At 42.0% G+C, this 18,343-nt stretch overlaps 1 protein-coding gene across 1 annotated transcript in view; it reads right to left on the bottom strand.

Annotated features, from left to right (window-relative positions):
- Window positions 1-3,550, bottom strand: part of fgd1 (FYVE, RhoGEF and PH domain containing 1) — a 121,210-nt gene extending 117,660 nt beyond the window's left edge. Inside the window, exon 1 of the mRNA XM_084333909.1 lies at window positions 3,221-3,550. Coding sequence (XP_084190035.1) covers window positions 3,221-3,383 — 163 coding nt within the window. The 5' untranslated portion in view covers window positions 3,384-3,550. The remainder of the gene's footprint in view (window positions 1-3,220) is intronic.
- Window positions 3,551-18,343: the final 14,793 nt, after the last annotated feature.

Raw genomic sequence — 18,343 nt, 5'->3', positions numbered from 1 at the left:
CTCCCTGAACGTCAGCAAAACAAAGGAGATGATTGTGGACTTTAGGAGGTCGGGGGTCAGGGACTACAGCCCCCTCAGCATCGACGGGGCACCGGTTGAGAGAGTGAACAGTTTTAAGTACCTTGGACTCTGGAGTCCACATAACCGAGGACTTGACTTGGACCACACACATTGACAGTGTTGTGAGGAAGGCACGGCAACGCCTCTACTTCCTCAGGCGCCTAAGGAAGTTCCAAGTCAGTCAGAAGATCCTTATGAACTTCTACTCATGTACAATAGAGAGCATCCTGACTGGCAATATCACCTCCTGGTTTGGGAATAGCACTGCACAAGACCGTAGCAGACTACAGAGAGTGGCCCGTTCAGCCGAACGCACAATTGGAGGAGGGCTTCCCACTCTCCAAGGCATTTACAACAAGCGGTGCATGGGTAAGGCTAAGAGAATTATCAAAGACTCCAGCCACCCAAACAACTGCCTCTTTGAACTGCTGCGGTCAGGCAAGCGATACCGGAGTCTTAAGGCGAGCACAGAAAGACTCAGAAGAAGCTTCTATCCCCAGGCCATCAGGTTGCTCAACGAACAATAACACTATGTAACAACCATCAGATGCACTCACAGCACACACAACCACTTTAAACAAACAACTCACTGCAGCACCCACTTACACACTTTAGAACACCTAAACACACTTTATATTTATTGGCAAAGAATTTGCACTACAACCCATGCCTCAGTACACCTTACTGTAAATTGTACCTAAATTGTACCTCATCCCATTTCTGCGTTGCACTATATAGTATTGTATATTAGGATATTGCATAGTATATTGTATGGTAACTCAGTTACTTCTACACAGTAAATTTCGCAGAGTAAATCTTACTCAAACTGAGTACATTTGACTCAAACTGAGTAAAATTGTACTCAGTTTGAGTAAAATTGACTCTGCGAAATTTACTGTGTACTTGCATTGAACATTGTACATATGTACATATTGAACACTTGTGTCTATGTACGTGACTTCTATTTTATACTGCTATACTTATTTTATTTTATACTTATCTTTTTTGTCTAGCACAGTCTCTGGAGCGTAACAGAAAGAAGCATTTTGTATAAAAGTATTCTGTACTTCTGTATGACAACTAATAAAGAAACTTGAACTTGAACACACACATCAGTGTTTACATAGAGGGTCTATTGTGGAGTGATTGAAAGATCACACACAACTCATGATGTTTCCAGGTTTAGAAGGAGAGAGAGAAAGAGGAAGAGCAAGAGCCAGCAGAAGAGAGAGGAAGAGAGAAAAACAGAGAAAATAAGAGAGAGACTGAGAGAGAGATAAGAGACACTTGAGTGAGAGCCATAGACAGAGAGAAAGAGTCTCATGATTTATCCATGTTTAGAAGCATGGCCCCTTCTGCAGAATCAATTGGATTGAAAAGGTATGTGTGTGCGTGTGCATGTGTGTGTGTGTGTGTGAGTCTGAGAACCTCATGATCAATGTGATAAAGGAGTAATCAGAATGGTTTTCAGATAGCAGAACAGAACAGAGTATCAACAGAGTATACAACAGAATAGAACAGAACATAGTAGAATATAGAATAGCATAGAACAGAACCGAGTAGAGTAGAGTAGAACAGAACAGAGTAGAACAGAACAGAACGGAGTAGAACAGAACAGAACAGGAAGTTATAACAAGTACTCTAGCGGGATTCCTGAAAAATTATATTTTTGGGGGTAAAAGTTGGGAACCAGACTTTAGCATAATTCAGGCTGAATCCAATAAAGCCAAACTTGAATTTTTGACCTTCAAATTTGCATGACAAAATGGCCACCACATCTCCAATTTTTCCCAATAACTCCAGGAAAGAAAAAATAACAAAGAAAGAAAACATACCTATGTTTTGAGGGTCAGATAACCTGATTAGGACTTTTTTTAAGTAATCAGTGGTAATCCTACTCTTAAAATATGCAAATTAGTGTCCGCCATAATAGAAAACTATTTGTTCTCCAATATCTCTGTAACTATATGTTTTGAGGGTCTGAGATGTGATCAGTGATAAGCCAGATGCTTAATTGTGCAAATTAGCTACCAATGAATTACACAATCCATGTAACAATGCTCAATGCACAGGTTCCCAACTTTACCCCCAAATACTCGTTGGTGCTTTTTATTCAGGCATATTCAGACATGACAGGGCAATATGTTATGTCAATCCCTCCCAATGGCCATTAAAACACACAAGGACTATTAAGGTCATGGTTTTGATTCATTCTAAAAGTGGATCAAAAGTAAACAGTACCATGAAAGAGAGTTGGTTGTAGTCTATATGCGATTTATAGTTTGAGACACATTTTGTAAACAGTTCAATGAATACAAATAAGCAGAGTGAGCTCAAGAGTTTTACTGACACAGAGCTGAAATTATGACTTGGTCTCGTTCCAAAAATGCCTCATCCTGATATCTGGTAGAATAAACTTTGTTGGACTATAACATATTCATGCAAGGAGTTTGATGAATGAATGAATGAATGAATGAAAACTTTATTTAACAGTTTGCAGAATGGGTACAATACAGTACGGCTCAATACACACAATTGTTAAGGGGATGCAGACCAGAGAAAGACGTTTGTCTTGTTTACATCAGGGTCCGCCTGTTTACATCAGGGTCCCCCCTGATCATCACTCTATTTTTGCCCCACACATTACTGTGCCTCATAAGCCGGATTTGCGGCAACAATGTGTCTTGCATTGCTTCTGGCATGCCCACAAAATAATTTTGAGGCAACCTTCTGGGATTGGACTCAATGACATCAGAATGGGCTGTAGTCCTGAATCACCATGTTTCCATCCCATGTCCACAGGTGCAGGACGCTCAGGTACGGCACAGTGAGCATTTCTCCAAACCATTGCTTGATAGTGTACTTGCATCAAACGGAAGTGAGTGATAGAGAGAGGGAGGTCAGGGCTGAGGGAGACAGGCAGACAGGGACGGACACACACACACACAACAGCTGAGATAGGGATGTTTCTGACATTATATGACTGAATCCTGAAGCAATACATCGACTTCACCATCTAGAACAGAATAGAATAGAATGGAATATGAGTTGTCTGGGGGGATGCCTGAACCACATCGACATCCTATCCAGAGAAAAACACCTCGAGAAAGAGTAGAGAGAAGAGAAGAGCAGAGAAAAGAAAAGAAGAGAATAGACAAACCTGTCTTCCTGAGCCCAGGGTGCGGGCTGTTTGGGGGCATCCCAGTGGTGATGTGGTAACTGAACCTCAGGGTCCTGAACTGTGCCGAGAAGCTGGGGGGTTCGGCGGGCAGCGGGGGAGGACTGTAGCTGACCAGGGCGCTCCTCGGCCGGTTGAGCTGCATGCCTGCGCCCGGTGGTCTCCCACAGGCATAGAGGCGGAGCGGGACAGGATGTGGGGCTGAGAGAGAGTCTAATTCCTCAGTATGAAAAAACACTCTGAATTCTCCGACGGATAAATCCACAGATTAGAATAGAGATGGGAGAGTTGGTCCATGTGTCAGTCTGTCAGTCTCTCGGATGACGGCCTGTGTATCGCATGTCATCTCCTCTCCGTCTCATCTCTCCAATATGTCTAATAGCTCAGACAACAAACAGTAGAACTATATGAGAAGCGACAGTGACTCGGGGTGTCCGATCCTTCTCTCTCTCCCTCTCTCTCTCTCTCTCTCCCTCTCTCTCTCACACACAGACGTCAAACGCCATCAAATTACTACTGATCCTATTTCAAATGATTCACTGACAGGCAGAAAACACAGCGGGCGGCGGGTAAAGAGCTGACATGTCTTAGTTAGGATTAGGAGTCACCCACCGTTATCATAATGCTTCTCAAACAGGACTAAGAATGTGACAGAATCACTGGAAATACATATCTACTCCTGTAACCAAAAACATTTATAAAAAAAATACCAACGCAAAAGTAAAGGTCTGAGTAAATACAAAAAAAATACTAAAATACAAAAAGAAATAATAAAATAAATAACGGTATACAATTATACCAGGTACCACGACTGGAGTAGTAATTAGGCCTAGTTACTTTCCACCACTGGTAGGCAAATATGTACAATACTGGAACACTTTAGAAAGGTATTATTGGAATGAAGAAAACATCCTAATAAAGATGTTACATTATTGACCTGGAAGCGTGGAAACGAAAGCAGCCACAAAGTATAGCTGCGGTTCTGTTACTGACCTGCAACTATGTGTATCCAGTTCAGAAAATACAATCAACTCCGTCCTGGCGGCCGTTAGAACGTTTTAAACATCAACGTTGCTCTGTGCTAAAACAATCCCCCCGTTGTGGAAATAATGTCCTTCACATCTGAAAAGTGCATTGAACCATCTCCTCACATTGCCCCCCCCCCCTCTCTCTCTTTCTCTCTCTCTCTCTTTCCTCCCGAAAAACGTTAATCCAAAATATGCAAACTCAGCTTTCTCCTTCAAACTCCTAGACTCCACACTTCTTCAGACCCGTTGTTATTGTGATATTCTGCATCTCAGAATGCCAGTGTCTCGTCTCCTCTTCAGTCTGGATCCGCTTGTTTGGTTTCGGGGGCAGTTATTATTGTCGTCAGTAATCCCAGGTCTGGTTGCTCTCAGAAGAAGGGTCCTGCCCGCGGTGGTCGCTCGGTAGATCTATTCTTTGTGTGAAAACTTTTCGACAACGACGCGTCAGGCTGCGACTCCTAATCTTGGTTGAACTCACAAACCGCCTCCCCTCCGCCTCCTCCTCCTCCTCTCTTCCTCTCTCCCTCTGCTCCTGTGTGTGCAGCGCACTCCTCCGACATCTGAAACCATTCCTTCAACACACCACCACCCTCCCTCCATCCCTCCTCTTCAAGTCTGTTTCTCATTTTCTCTCCGTTTTCTTGAGGCTGAAATTTGAAGCACAGTCAAAACTTTGGGAAGATTCCTGGATTCTTTCCTCCCCCCCCCCCTAGTCACTCCAACAGGTCACCTAGTCACTCCAACAGGTCACCTAGTCACTCCAACAGGTCACCTAGTCACTCCAACAGGTCACCTAGTCACTCCAACAGGTCACCTAGTCACTCCAACAGGTCATCTAGTCACTCCAACAGGTCACCTAGTCACTCCAACAGGTCACTCCAACAGGTCACCTAGTCACTCCAGCAGGTCACCTAGTCACTCCAACAGGTCACCTAGTCACTCCAACAGGTCACTCCAACAGGTCACCTAGTCACTCCAACAGGTCACCTAGTCACTCCAACAGGTCACCTAGTCACTCCAACAGGTCACCTAGTCACTCCAACAGGTCACTCCAACAGGTCATCTAGTCACTCCAACAGGTCATCTAGTCACTCCAGCAGGTCACCTAGTCACTCCAACAGGTCACCTAGTCACTCCAACAGGTCACCTAGTCACTCCAACAGGTCACCTAGTCACTCCAACAGGTCACCTAGTCACTCCAACAGGTCACCTAGTCACTCCAACAGGTCACCTAGTCACTCCAACAGGTCACCTAGTCACTCCAACAGGTCATCTAGTCACTCCAACAGGTCACCTAGTCACTCCAACAGGTCACCTAGTCACTCCAACAGGTCACCTAGTCACTCCAACAGGTCATCTAGTCACTCCAACAGGTCACCTAGTCACTCCAACAGGTCATCTAGTCACTCCAACAGGTCACCTAGTCACTCCAACAGGTCACCTAGTCACTCCAACAGGTCACCTAGTCACTCCAACAGGTCACCTAGTCACTCCAACAGGTCATCTAGTCACTCCAACAGGTCACCTAGTCACTCCAACAGGTCACCTAGTCACTCCAACAGGTCACCTAGTCACTCCAACAGGTCACCTAGTCACTCCAACAGACACCCAGTAAAAGCTCAGGTTCTGTTGATGTAGCAGCTCCTCTTCACATCATGGATATATAGAGATCCTGCTTCTAACCTGTATTACTATTAGTACTACAGTGGTAACCATGGCAACATCACACCATCCTGCATCTAACCTGTATTACTATTAGTACTACAGTGGTAACCATGGCAACATCACACCATCCTGCATCTAACCTGTATTACTATTAGTACTACAGTGGTAACCGTGGCAACATCACACCATCCTGCATCTAACCTGTATTACTATTAGTACTACAGTGGTAACATCACACAATCCTGCATCTAACCTGTATTACTATTAGTACTACAGTGGTAACCATGGCAACATCACACCATCCTGCATCTAACCTGTATTACTATTAGTACTACAGTGGTAACATCACACAATCCTGCATCTAACCTGTATCACTATTAGTACTAGTGGTAACCATGGTAACATCACACAATCCTGCATCTAACCTGTATTTCTATTAGTACTACAGTGGTAACCATGGTAGCTAATATTTTTTCATTGACATTTTTTCTATTCGTGGTAATGCAGTTCCATAATAGTTTCAGTTTAAACTTTATTTGAACAGGGACAGCACACATTAATGAACATAAATGTAAATGTGTTAGACAGTGTTAGCCTAAGCTAATTTTCAACTGTTGTCCCTGGGCCTGGTGGTAAAAAGCAGCTAAAAAATAAAGCATAACATACAGTATGGCATACGGGTAATTAAGAACAGGTTAAAAACACATCATGCTAAATATTTACATCAGACATGTACAGACAATGTACAAACAAACAATAATTCTACATATTAGGTACATGCAAGCATATGGGGTTAGAGTTCTGCAGGGCTGTTATGTTCACATGTGTAGTTATTTCTTATAACCATGTTTTGAAAGTGTGTTTGAATGATCTGTATGTTTCTATATTGCGGATGTAACTTGTCTTGGCAGCTCTCACGGAGAGGGCTGATTTGCTAAATGTACTTGTCCTTAATGGAACAGCCAAGTCACCCGGTACAACAGTTCTGGTGAACCTTCTGCTGGTGGTGAAAAAATCGGAAAGTGGGGGTGGGGCTAGACCATGGAGGATTTTGAAGACCAGAATGGTATCGGTTAGTTTGATGATGTTGTCCCAGCTCAAGAGGGCATGCTTGTTTATATTGCAGTGGTGGTGACGGATACGTTTCTGGTCCAGAAGCTTCAGAGCCTGTTTGTATGCAGATTGAATGGGTGCTAAAGTTGTTTTGCAGGTCTGGGTCCAGCTGGTAATACAGTATGTGATTGATTGATTGATTGAAAAGTTTATTAACAGATTGCAGAATGGGTACAGTACAACACAGCTCAATACATACAATTGTTAAGGGGATGCAGACCAGAGAAAGACTTTCGTCTTGTTTACATCAGGGTCCCCCATTTTCAATTCATCATAACATATATGACATACATGACATAGATAGACAGTACTGCTACATCTATACATTTATGACATATCAGATTTGCAAAAACAGTACCGTTTGTGATACAAAAGTGTCCAGAAAAAGAGTGTATATACATTTGACATAGAAACTGTACATTGGAGGAGGTTGGGTGGGTGGGGTTGGGTGGGTGGGTGTGGGCTGTACATTGGAGGTGGGGGGGGGGGGGTTGGGTAGGGGGGGGGACACTGTACACTGTACATTGGAATACTGACTAAGCCATACTTGGTCATTTACTGTGCAACTGGGTTAGGACATTTGTAGGGGCCAGTTTCGAATTGCAGTCTCCCGTAGGTGTTTTTTGAGAGTGTTTTTGAAAGTGGGTAGTGATTCACATTCCTTTACAGCTTTGGGTAGGGTGTTCCACATTGATGTGGCATAATTGCGAAACGTGTTTAGTCCCTTGTTTGAGCCGAATCTGGGTTCAACATGATTTGTGGAGCTCCCTCTGGTGTTGTGATCGTGGTATTCACTGACCTTTGGGAAGTATTTTGACATGTACATGGGTACCTTGGTCGCGTAGTGTATCTTGTAGACCAGGCCCATTGTAAGGTGTGACATGATGATGGCATTGAAGTACAGTGTTGCTGCTTCAATGTTCAGACAGTTTCTGATGTATCGGAAGTTAGATATATTGAATTTGACTGTTCTCATGACTTTTTTGACCTGTTTTTTGAATGTGAGGTTGCGGTCTAGGATGATTCCAAAGTATTTGCATTCGGTCACCACTTGGAGCTTCTCTCCAGCAGCAAAGACATCTGGATCAGGTGTGTTTGTTGATCTTTTTTCAAAGAACATGCAGATAGTCTTCTTTGCATTTAAGTGGAGGCAACAGTCAGTGAGCCCTTGAGCTACCTGTATCATGGTTGTATTAAGTACTCTTGCCGCTTCCGTTTTGGCATGCCATGTACATAAATGACTGTGTCGTCCGCGTACATCTGGACTAGGGAGCCAGAGCAGACATAAGGCAGGTCATTTATGTACAGGCTGAACAGGAGGGGGCCCAAGTTTGACCCCTGTGGCACACCCACATCGTATTCCAGGGGGAGATAGATCACCATTTAGGCCCAGTCCACACGATCACAGGTATTTTTGACACTGAGGTTTTCAAAAAAATTAAGTCTGTAGTGTTTAAAAAAAAAAAAAAAACGCATACTCACGGCAACTGTAAAACTGATGTAATATACATGTAGTACAATGCCAAAGCAATAGGTGGCGATGTAGTTCAAACATGAAGGCCATTTCAACCAATCAGAAGGGTAGAACGCATCACTACGTTATAACGTCCTGTCCACAAAACAGAAACCTGCCACCTTTAAATTGCTTGCATTAACATTAACATTAATAATTTGTTTGCAGCTAGAACAAAGTGCAATAAACAAAAACGGATACATTCACTGTGTGTTCTGCTCCATTTGTTGATGAAACAAAACCAACATCAACACAATTTACCACCAAGAGCGGAGAGTTTAGTCTCACAAAAAGATCGCCGATTTTGTTAGCTTACGTGCTAATGTGATTTGCCATTATAATAGTTAGCATTGCGCCTAGCGTACATTAGCGTAGTAACGTTACACATGGGAGACTATCTTGCTGGACACAATGTTGATATAGCAGTCTGGTTAATGTTATATCGCTCGCTATTGATTGCACTAGTAATGTTAACGCTAGTAGAATGAATGGATGAAAACTTATTGCAGAATGGGTACAATACTATACGGCTCAATACAAACAATTGTTTTTTTTTTATCCACTTTTTCTCCCATTTTTCTATATTTTTCTCCCATCCCAATTTCGTATCATCCAATTCAACCCTCCCCTGTCACGAACGCCGTTTCTTGCCTCCCACAAGCCGGCTGCAATGTGGACTAAGTCATACATAGCACAAGTCCCCTCCGGTACTTGAGGTAACAGCAGTCGCATCTTTTCACCTGCGCAGCTCGATCCCTCAGTGGCGAGGAGTAACGCGTGGGAGGCTCACGCTGCCCCCGACACTTCCTGATTCTACTGCGCAGGCGCACCAACCGACCTGTAGGAGTCGCTGTCCACAACGCCCGATCCCCACCCATCAGTTTCCCACCCCCTAATACGGCCAATGTGTATTAGTACGGACGACCAGCTAAACTGAAAGCAAATGTGGAGCGCTGGGCTCGAACAGGCGAGCCCAGCGTCTCCAGATTTCGTGGCGAGCGCCTTGCCCACTACGCCACGTAGCCGCCCTAATACAAACAATTGTTAAGGGGATGCAGACCAGAAAAATACTTTCATCTTGTTTACATCAGGGACCCCCGATATCGTTTGTTACAATCATTTTCATATAACGCGACTTGCGACAGCTCTGCCATAAACACTGGAAATAATCTCGGTTACTATGTCCACACGCAACCACTGAAACCGGGATGCGCAAAAAACTTCACCCTGGACTCCAGTTTTAAATGAGCGCGGTTGCAGTGTTCCAAAAACCCGGTTGCGTGTGGATGAACAGTGCAACTGTGCACATTAAATCCCGGTTACATAAAACCCAGCGTTCGTGTGGACAGGGCCTTATTTTGACACATTGTGTCCTACCCTCAAGATAAGATCTCATCCATTTTAGGGCGTGAGAAGAAAAATTAAACATGGATAGCTTAGTGATGAGCACATCGTGGCTGATGGTATCAAAGGCCTTTTTCAGGTCTAAAAACACGGCTCCAGTCATGCCTCCCTTGTTCATCTTCGCTTTTACCGCCTCTAAAAAGAAGTAGTTTGCGGTTTCGGTGGAATGATTGGCTCTGAACCCAAACTGCATGGGGTGAAGTGGATAGGGACTGTTGTTCAGATGGGTAATTCGTTGTTCAGCTATACTCTTCTCAGCAATCTTTGAGATTATCGGGAGGATGCTGATGGGTCTGTAGTTGCTAACCTCATTTACACTTCCTGATATAAAAATTGGTGTGATGATGGCTGACTTCCAGACCTGTGGAAACACAGCCTCTCTAATAGAGGCATTAACCATTTTTGTAATGGGCCCTGAGAGTGACTCCCTAAGAGGAGTCCAACCCAAAAACATCCTTGGCTTTAGAGCTTTTGAGTGAACTTAATATTTTTGTCACTTTGGACTCTGAGATTTCATTTATGGTAAAGACAGGTCTAAAGTATAAGTATGTTTTTATCGTTTTCTGCAGCTTTCTTCAGAACGTGATTTATAGCCCCAAATGCATTATATGCATGATGAAATACAGTTTGATAGCGATCTGTGCCAGATAATAAATTTCAACTGGAGGTACTTCTAGAAGTTACTACGTATCATCTGATGATGACCGGATGGGCGGGGGGTCGTTTATAATTCCGTGGGCAGCGTTAGATGATTCATCCAGTGTGGGTCATATGATCATCATAGCAGTTTATATGGAACACGTTAGAATATAACGCTGCAACTCACCGTGGCTTCCTCGCGCCGCTGGCAGATGAGCGTGGAACAGAATTTTTTCTATTATGGGATGGAGAAATGCCCGATCCATTTCCAGGTTGTATAATAGTATATACGTCCAAATCATGTTGTTTTTTCGAGTTATTTGCACCGATCGATGTTCACTGTGTCAAGACGGAGTCTCTCTAACGATAGCGAGTGCCCGGACGACATATGGATGAGCACTTCCGGTTCGACGAGTCATTTCCTGTTGGCGATCTGCCGATCGGCCACCAGATGGCGCTCTTGAACCGCTAGAGTTGAGTGGAGCTTTGCAGTATATCTCAGGGCCCCGGAGGGGAAATATGATTTCGATCACAGATTTTTGAAATATTGATATCAAAGACGAGTTACGGCGTCTTCGGCAGAATGAGCATGGCTAGGAATGACGTCTAAACACGTCATCGGCGATTAAAGTGTTTTAACAGAGTCCACAAAGTAGCTGTTAAAAGCTGTTGCGACTTGTAGTGGGTCTTGTATTAGGCAGCCGTTTACATTCATTTCCGGTTTGTATGGTGCAATAAACGCCCAAATCATATCGATTATTGAGTTATGGCAGCGATCCATATACGCCGTGGCTTGGCAGAATTCGCATGACCAGCAAACCCGTCGTACAACGTGATTGGCGGTCATTGTGTTAAGGTCAGTCATTGAGAATAGCTTTAAGCTGGTAGAAAAATATGGCTTTTGAGTTAGGTGGTCGGTACAGCCCCAAGACGGTAAAGGACATTTGGGGAGACAAAGTGATTTTCAAACGAATGCAATCCAGTTCATTATCTGAGGACCAGTGAATCTGGGTGCAGTGAATGTGGTCTTTAACATAAAACATCAGACCTCGGGGAGCTCCCGTAGCTCACCGCATATCTCTGCGCTATTTCTGCGTCGGGGAAAACCGTGCTCGTCACGGATCTGGGGTACACGAGTTCGATTCCCGGACCCGCCGTATTTTCTCAGAGTGTCTTCCCCTGCTCTACATCCCATTTCAACCTGTTTCTGTCGGTCATGCTTGACCAGAAAAAGCGATAAACGCAAAAAAATAAAGGTTTAAAAAATAAAAAAAAACATCAGACCTCCCCCTTTCCTTCAGATCTATCAGACATGGGCCCATCCAAGTTCTCCTGTCAGTCTTCGTCAGGGACGCGACAGCGTTAGCGATCTGTTCTGCATATTTTTCCATTGGGTTTATCTTATCGGGAGGGGAAACCCTTGCGAGCACAGGGAGAACATGCAAACTCCACACAGAAAGGCCTGGGAGATACTCCACCTGGGTAACTGGCAACGCGGCAACCTGGTCCTCAAGTGGGAATCGAACCCTGGACTTTCTAGCTGTGAGGCGACAGTGTTAACAACTACACCACCGTGCCGCCGGCTACCCATTAACTTCATATGAACTGATTGTTCTTTGTTTTTTAACTGAAAGATATTTATACAAATAAAATGTGAGGATCAAATTGTAAAGCGCTTTGGATAAAAGTGCTATATAAATGCACCATTTAACATTTCTCAACTTCAACACTGCTAGATGAACAATATCACTTACCCTTAGCTGCCAGAGGTGTACCCATCCTGTTGACTTGTTGTACACAATTTTGGATAAAGGTGTCAGCTAAATTACTAATGTCCTATTCAGTCATGTCTCATTTGCTTACTTCACCTATACCAGTTCAGGGACCTTGATCGCAGGTCTGATGGCTTTAGCAGTCAGATACAACCAGGCTAAAATAGGAACACTTTTATTCATCCAAAACATTCACATTAAAATCTATAAAGTGTAATCATCATATTAGAGAGAGAGCGACACAAAGAGGGGGAGAAAGACAGAAACAGAGAGATACAGAGGGAGAGAGTGTGTTGATTCAGGTGTCTTGGTGTGTTTCAGGCAGAGATATTCTGCTCCTCAAACTGTAACGAGGCTGGAGACCACGACCACGATGAAGACGATGTTGATGACGGTGTTGATGTCCAAACATAAAGAAGTAGAGGAGAATTGTTAAGGGCTGTGAAAACTGTCCTATTCTACAGGACAGAGATAAACTGTCCTATTATATAGGACAGAGATTAACCGTCCTATTCTACAGGACAGAGATAAACTGTCCTATTCTACAGGACAGAGATAAACTGTCCTATTCTACAGGACAGAGTTTTACTTCACATACATACACACCTACCTGTCTGTCCGCTACCAGTATGCAATGGACAAGTGGAGAGGAAGAGGAGGGGAGGAGGGAGGAAGAGGAGCGACGCAGCCGTCTGCCTGGACTCACAGAGGCATGCTGGGTACTGGAGCTGGGCCCCAATGCATTCTGGGATCTAGGAGTCTGGAACACAGAATTATTATATAGTTATTATAGGAAGACTAAAGAACATAGTTATTATAGGAAGACTAGAGTATAGTTATTATAGGAAGACTGGATAAGTTATTATAGGAAGACTAGAGTATAGTTATTATAGGAAGACTAGATAAGTTATTATAGGAAGACTAGAGAACATAGTTATTATAGGAAAAGTAGAAAGTATAGTTATTATAGGAAGACTAGATAATACAGTTATACTATGTACTAAGGTTCTCATCATGGTATATTGGTACTAAGGTTCTCACCATGGTATGATGGGTGTGTGGAGAGAGCAGTATACTGAGGTCTTCTGTAGAAGAGATGACAGTACTGCTCAGAATGCTGTCATCATTCCAATCTGGCAACACAAAGAGAGAAACACAACACTATGTCAGCTTACTGGTGGTTGAAGATATTCTTTCATATAAATAATGAGGTTGTGTCCGTTCATTATCATTATTATTATTATTAAGACCGGTATTAAGGTTACAGTAAGTGATTGCAAGGTGCAATTTGTGGGAGAGGGGATGTTTACTTTTTGTTTTACTGTAGGCCATAACAAATTATATAGTTACATCCACATAAAACTGACACATCTCAAAACAATGCAACACAAAGTAATTTTAACTTGCAAAGAGATTAAATTAACGTAGTCAAGGTTTTATTTTCAAACTGATTAAATATAATGCAATGCTTTTCTGCTCCTTTTCATTTTATAGGGTTGTGAGCAAATGCAGGACAGCATGTCGAGACATAAGACATTATAACTGACCACTGTGTTGAGACATTGTAAGAAATTATAACTGACCACTGGGTTTTAGGGCTGACCCCTATTAATCGATTAGTCGACTAATCGGTCGAAAGGGGCCGTAGTCGACTGGCCAACCTCTTAGTCGAATATAATAATAAAAATTAAAAAAACGCTAATGGCACGCATACCAGAGGCTAACTGCCTACGAAAACAGGCACAGAGGCACTTAAAGAGGATTTCACCCATCTAATGAACACACTATACTAGACAAATATCAAGATGTATCCATCAGTGGACCAATTGCATGCTTATGCAGAGGACAAGAAGCCTTCAGTCGACTCCTTCAGACATTAAGCACCCCCCACAGCCCAAATGGAATGATAAAAAAAATTAAAAAAAAATTACAATTTTTTTTTGTCGACCAATAGTCGACTAACGGCAAATTTTGGCCAATCCTAGTCGACCATCCAAATCCTTAGTCGGGGACAGCCCTACTGTGTTTAAACATTATAACTGACCACGTTGGGTGGTTTTCTCAGATAGCTCTGGAGCCACCATGGAAGGACAAAGAGACATTCTGTCCTCTCCTCCTCCTCTCTTCTTTCTGCTCTGTTGCTCCACTGATCCTCTCTCGTTCTCCTTCCAGAGGGACAGAGACAGAGGTCACAGAAAGAACCCGCTGTTTACATTCATTTTAGGGATGTTCGATATTGGCTTTTTTACCGATATATTTTCAAACTCTTACATTTCAGATACCGATAACGATATATGCTGGGTTTCCCTGCCCAAAGAAATAAATAATTTCAGGTAACTAACATCACATATCTCTTGTCGTGGAATTAACACAACATTATGCAAACTTTTGACAATAGAAGTATGCATTCATTTCACTGGATGCATTCAACAAGGCATTCTAAATGTAAACATTATCTGTGCATCTCCCCTTTTCTTCCCTCTCTCTCCCTCTGGTTCTCTCTCCCTTATTTATTGTAATTTTCCAGCCACTCCATAACCCACCCTTCTCTCAATCCCCCTCTACTTTACTTACTCCCCTCTCTGCCCCCCCCCCTTTCCCTTGTCATGTGTATTCGTTGTTGTCCTTCATTGTCCTTAGTTGTAATTTGTTTGTCAATATCTAGTCTGAGGGCAATGAAATATATATTTTTTAAATATTTTTCGTATTTTACAATACTTTTTATTTAATTTTGTACTGTAAATAATTAAAACGTATAATAAATAATAAAGTTGTCCCCCGAAGAGGGGGGGGGGGGGGGGGGGGGGGGGGGTGGAGTACCCTCAAAAAAGGGCAAAAAAAAAAAAAAAAAAAAAAAAAAAAGGGAATTTTCCTTGTATACTATTTCTACTGTAATTTGCATTTTATTTACTTGTATGCATGTACTTAGCTTTTTGGTCAGGCTGCTTTTGTATATAATTTGTTCTTACTTGCTTGCCTGGGTAAATAAAATGTTAAAAAAAAAAACGATACCGATAATTTCCGATATAAAATTTGAATGCCAATATCGGCCAATAATATTGGACATCTCATGTATTTTCATCTCAAACCACTGAAGTTCCCATTAGTGTTTCAGGGCTCAAATGATTCAACTAACAGAAACAAAAGCAAACAAAACTTGCTTTTCAGCAAACTGTTTCTAGGTTGAGATGACAACCTGCTCATAACAGAATCTCTTAGGATTTTAATTGTGAAGAAAATTCACGTTGAGAATAGAAAGAGAATTCATCAAGGCTCTGAAAAAGGACATTAGCCTACAACACACACCATCAATCAAATTAAATTGTATTTGTCATTAATGTGCACATATGAAAACGGAAGGAGGAGCGTATTTTGGGAGATAGGCGGGCGCTCCTCAGCCTCTTCAAGAAATGCAGGCACTGTTGGGCCTTCTTCACAAGGAAGCGGGTATTAGATGTTCTGGAGAGGTCCTCGCTGATGTGGTCATGCTTAGCTTTTACATCCATCCATTTTAGCCATTTTCTTTGCTCTGGCAATGTTTAAATTCCATCCATTTTAAGTTTAACTTTTGGTTTTGTCCAACCTCCTTTGATTGACAGGCAGTTTGCTTGTTAGATGTTCAAGGAACATCTCTAGACCAATCAAATTGAAGCACAAGGGCACGTTATTGTTGATGAAGGCCTTACATGGAAAAATTATATTGAGCTAGTTTGAAAAAAGGTTATGAAATCATATGGCATTATTAGAAGGATTTCTTCTCTTGTGAATCGCTCCTGTCTTTTGACACTTTATTATAGTTTGATATACCCATATTTATCGTATTGTAATATTATTTGGGCTAGTACTTTTCCTACTTCTCTTCATAAACTTTTTATATTGCAAAGGAAATGCACAAGGCTTGCCACTACTTCTAATAACCTTGAACCACCTGCTGCTCTTTTTAGGCAACTTAAAATACTATCAATCTTTGATATTAATGTATACCAGATATGTATTTTTATGTTTAACTGCACTTTTAATTTAGATTTATTTCCTATTGTTTTCCATAGTTTATGTAAAACTCCAGTATTATTATTCATATCCAACAAGGCAATCAAATAATATTCATTGTCATTTATTCCACACAACATTAGGTCAGTTCAGTATAAGATTTAGAGGTCCTACAATTTGAAATCCAAAAGCCTCTATAATAAATAATTGCTCATCCATTTCATCACTCAAATCCAGGCTTAAATATACATTGTTAAATTAATAGATTCACTCTTATAAAACCATTAATGTCACTTTGTTTTACAGTTTCATGTTCATTTGTTTTGACAAATTATTGATGTTTGTTATTATTATTAACTCATTGGACGCCACTCACAAATAAAGTCAGGTTAACTCGCCGACGCTTGAGCGCCAAACCTGAGAAAAGTCAGGTTTTCTATCGTTATTTCTTTTATTCGATATTCTCATTCATAATCCATCGAGGGAGCCTGTGTTATCATTGGGAATGAGTCTGAGATCGCAAACGTCCAATACCGCCGCCTGCTGCCTTGCGGCCGGTATTGCACATCCTTTGAAACTGTCTGTCTTGGGCTGTGTGTCGATCTAAAGTGTCCGGCGGGGCTTTCCTTGTCGGGCAGGACAAGCGTTTAAAACGCATGGATTGAGGAGAATCAAGCACTCCCGGCTCATGTTCTTTGGTGGATTATGTTGGCAACACGATCAACATCAATACTTGGAATGGCGATCAGATAATTGGAATATTCTTTTTGGAGTACATCCTAGTCAAGGTAAGGGCTATATGGTATCAATCTTGCGTTGATCCAAGAATTCCTTCACTGCGATCCGAGCGTATGTGTGTGTAACGTATTCCGTTGGCGACATTAAAAGCATAGAAAAATGACCCCGCCCCCCCCACCCTTTCATGCATTCATGATGAAACATAATACCGATAATCAGTGTTGGGACTAACACGTTACAAAGTAATCCGTTGATCAACTTGAGTTTCAGTGAACAGTGAACACATTGCACTCACCAAAGTCTGCGGTGGTCGAGATGTAGTAACGTTAGTCCAATTGACTCCAGCAGTGCCTCAAACATGTTCTTTATCTCGTTTCCATGTTGTATATTAATTATCTCTCCAAGTAGTTGCTAAATGGTTTGTTAGTTCGTTACTACTGTTTTGTTTACAATAGAGAGTGTCTATTTCTTTCCGTAGCCCCATTTCTGGTTTTCGCATTTCTGATTGGCCACTGACTGACGTTCTCTGACGTTCTCTGACCAGAGAGCGTCAGTCAGTGGCCACTGGCCAATCAGAAATGCGCAAACCAGAAATGCGGCTACGGAAAGAAATAGACCCTCTCTATTGTAAACAAAACAGTAGTAACGAACTAACAAACCATTTAGCAACTACTTGGAGAGATAATTAATATACAACATGGAAACGAGATAAAGAACATGTTTGAGGCGCTGCTGGAGTCAATTGGACTAACGTTACTACATCTCGACCACCGCAGACTTTGGTGAGTGCAATGTGTTCACTGTTCACTGAAACTCAAGTTGATCAACGGATTTTGACTGTACGAAATCTGCCAGGGAATCTCATAATACTAATCAAACAATATAAATATAGTCCTTTCATGCACAATTGATATCCTAACTATTCTAACGTTGCAATGCTTTGATTGATATCTTAAACAACGTTGCAACTTGCAAGATGGTGAATGAATGAATGAATGAAAACTTTATTTAACAGATTGCAGAATGGGTACAATACAGTACGGCTCAATACATACAATTGTTAAGGGGATGCAGACCAGAGAAAGACGTTTGTCTCGTTTCCATCAGGGTCCCCCATTTTCAATTCATATAGACATTTATGACATACACAACATACATGACATTTATGGCATAGGGACATATAGGTATTTAGTACAGATACATTTGTGACATAAACGGTATTCAAATATACAGTACTGTTACC

Source organism: Notolepis coatsorum (genome assembly GCF_963971535.1).
Source record: "Notolepis coatsorum genome assembly, chromosome: 17".
Lineage (NCBI taxonomy): Eukaryota > Metazoa > Chordata > Actinopteri > Aulopiformes > Paralepididae > Notolepis > Notolepis coatsorum.
Note: the sequence above shows the minus strand (reverse complement) of the source record. Positions and strands in the feature narration are given on the sequence as shown.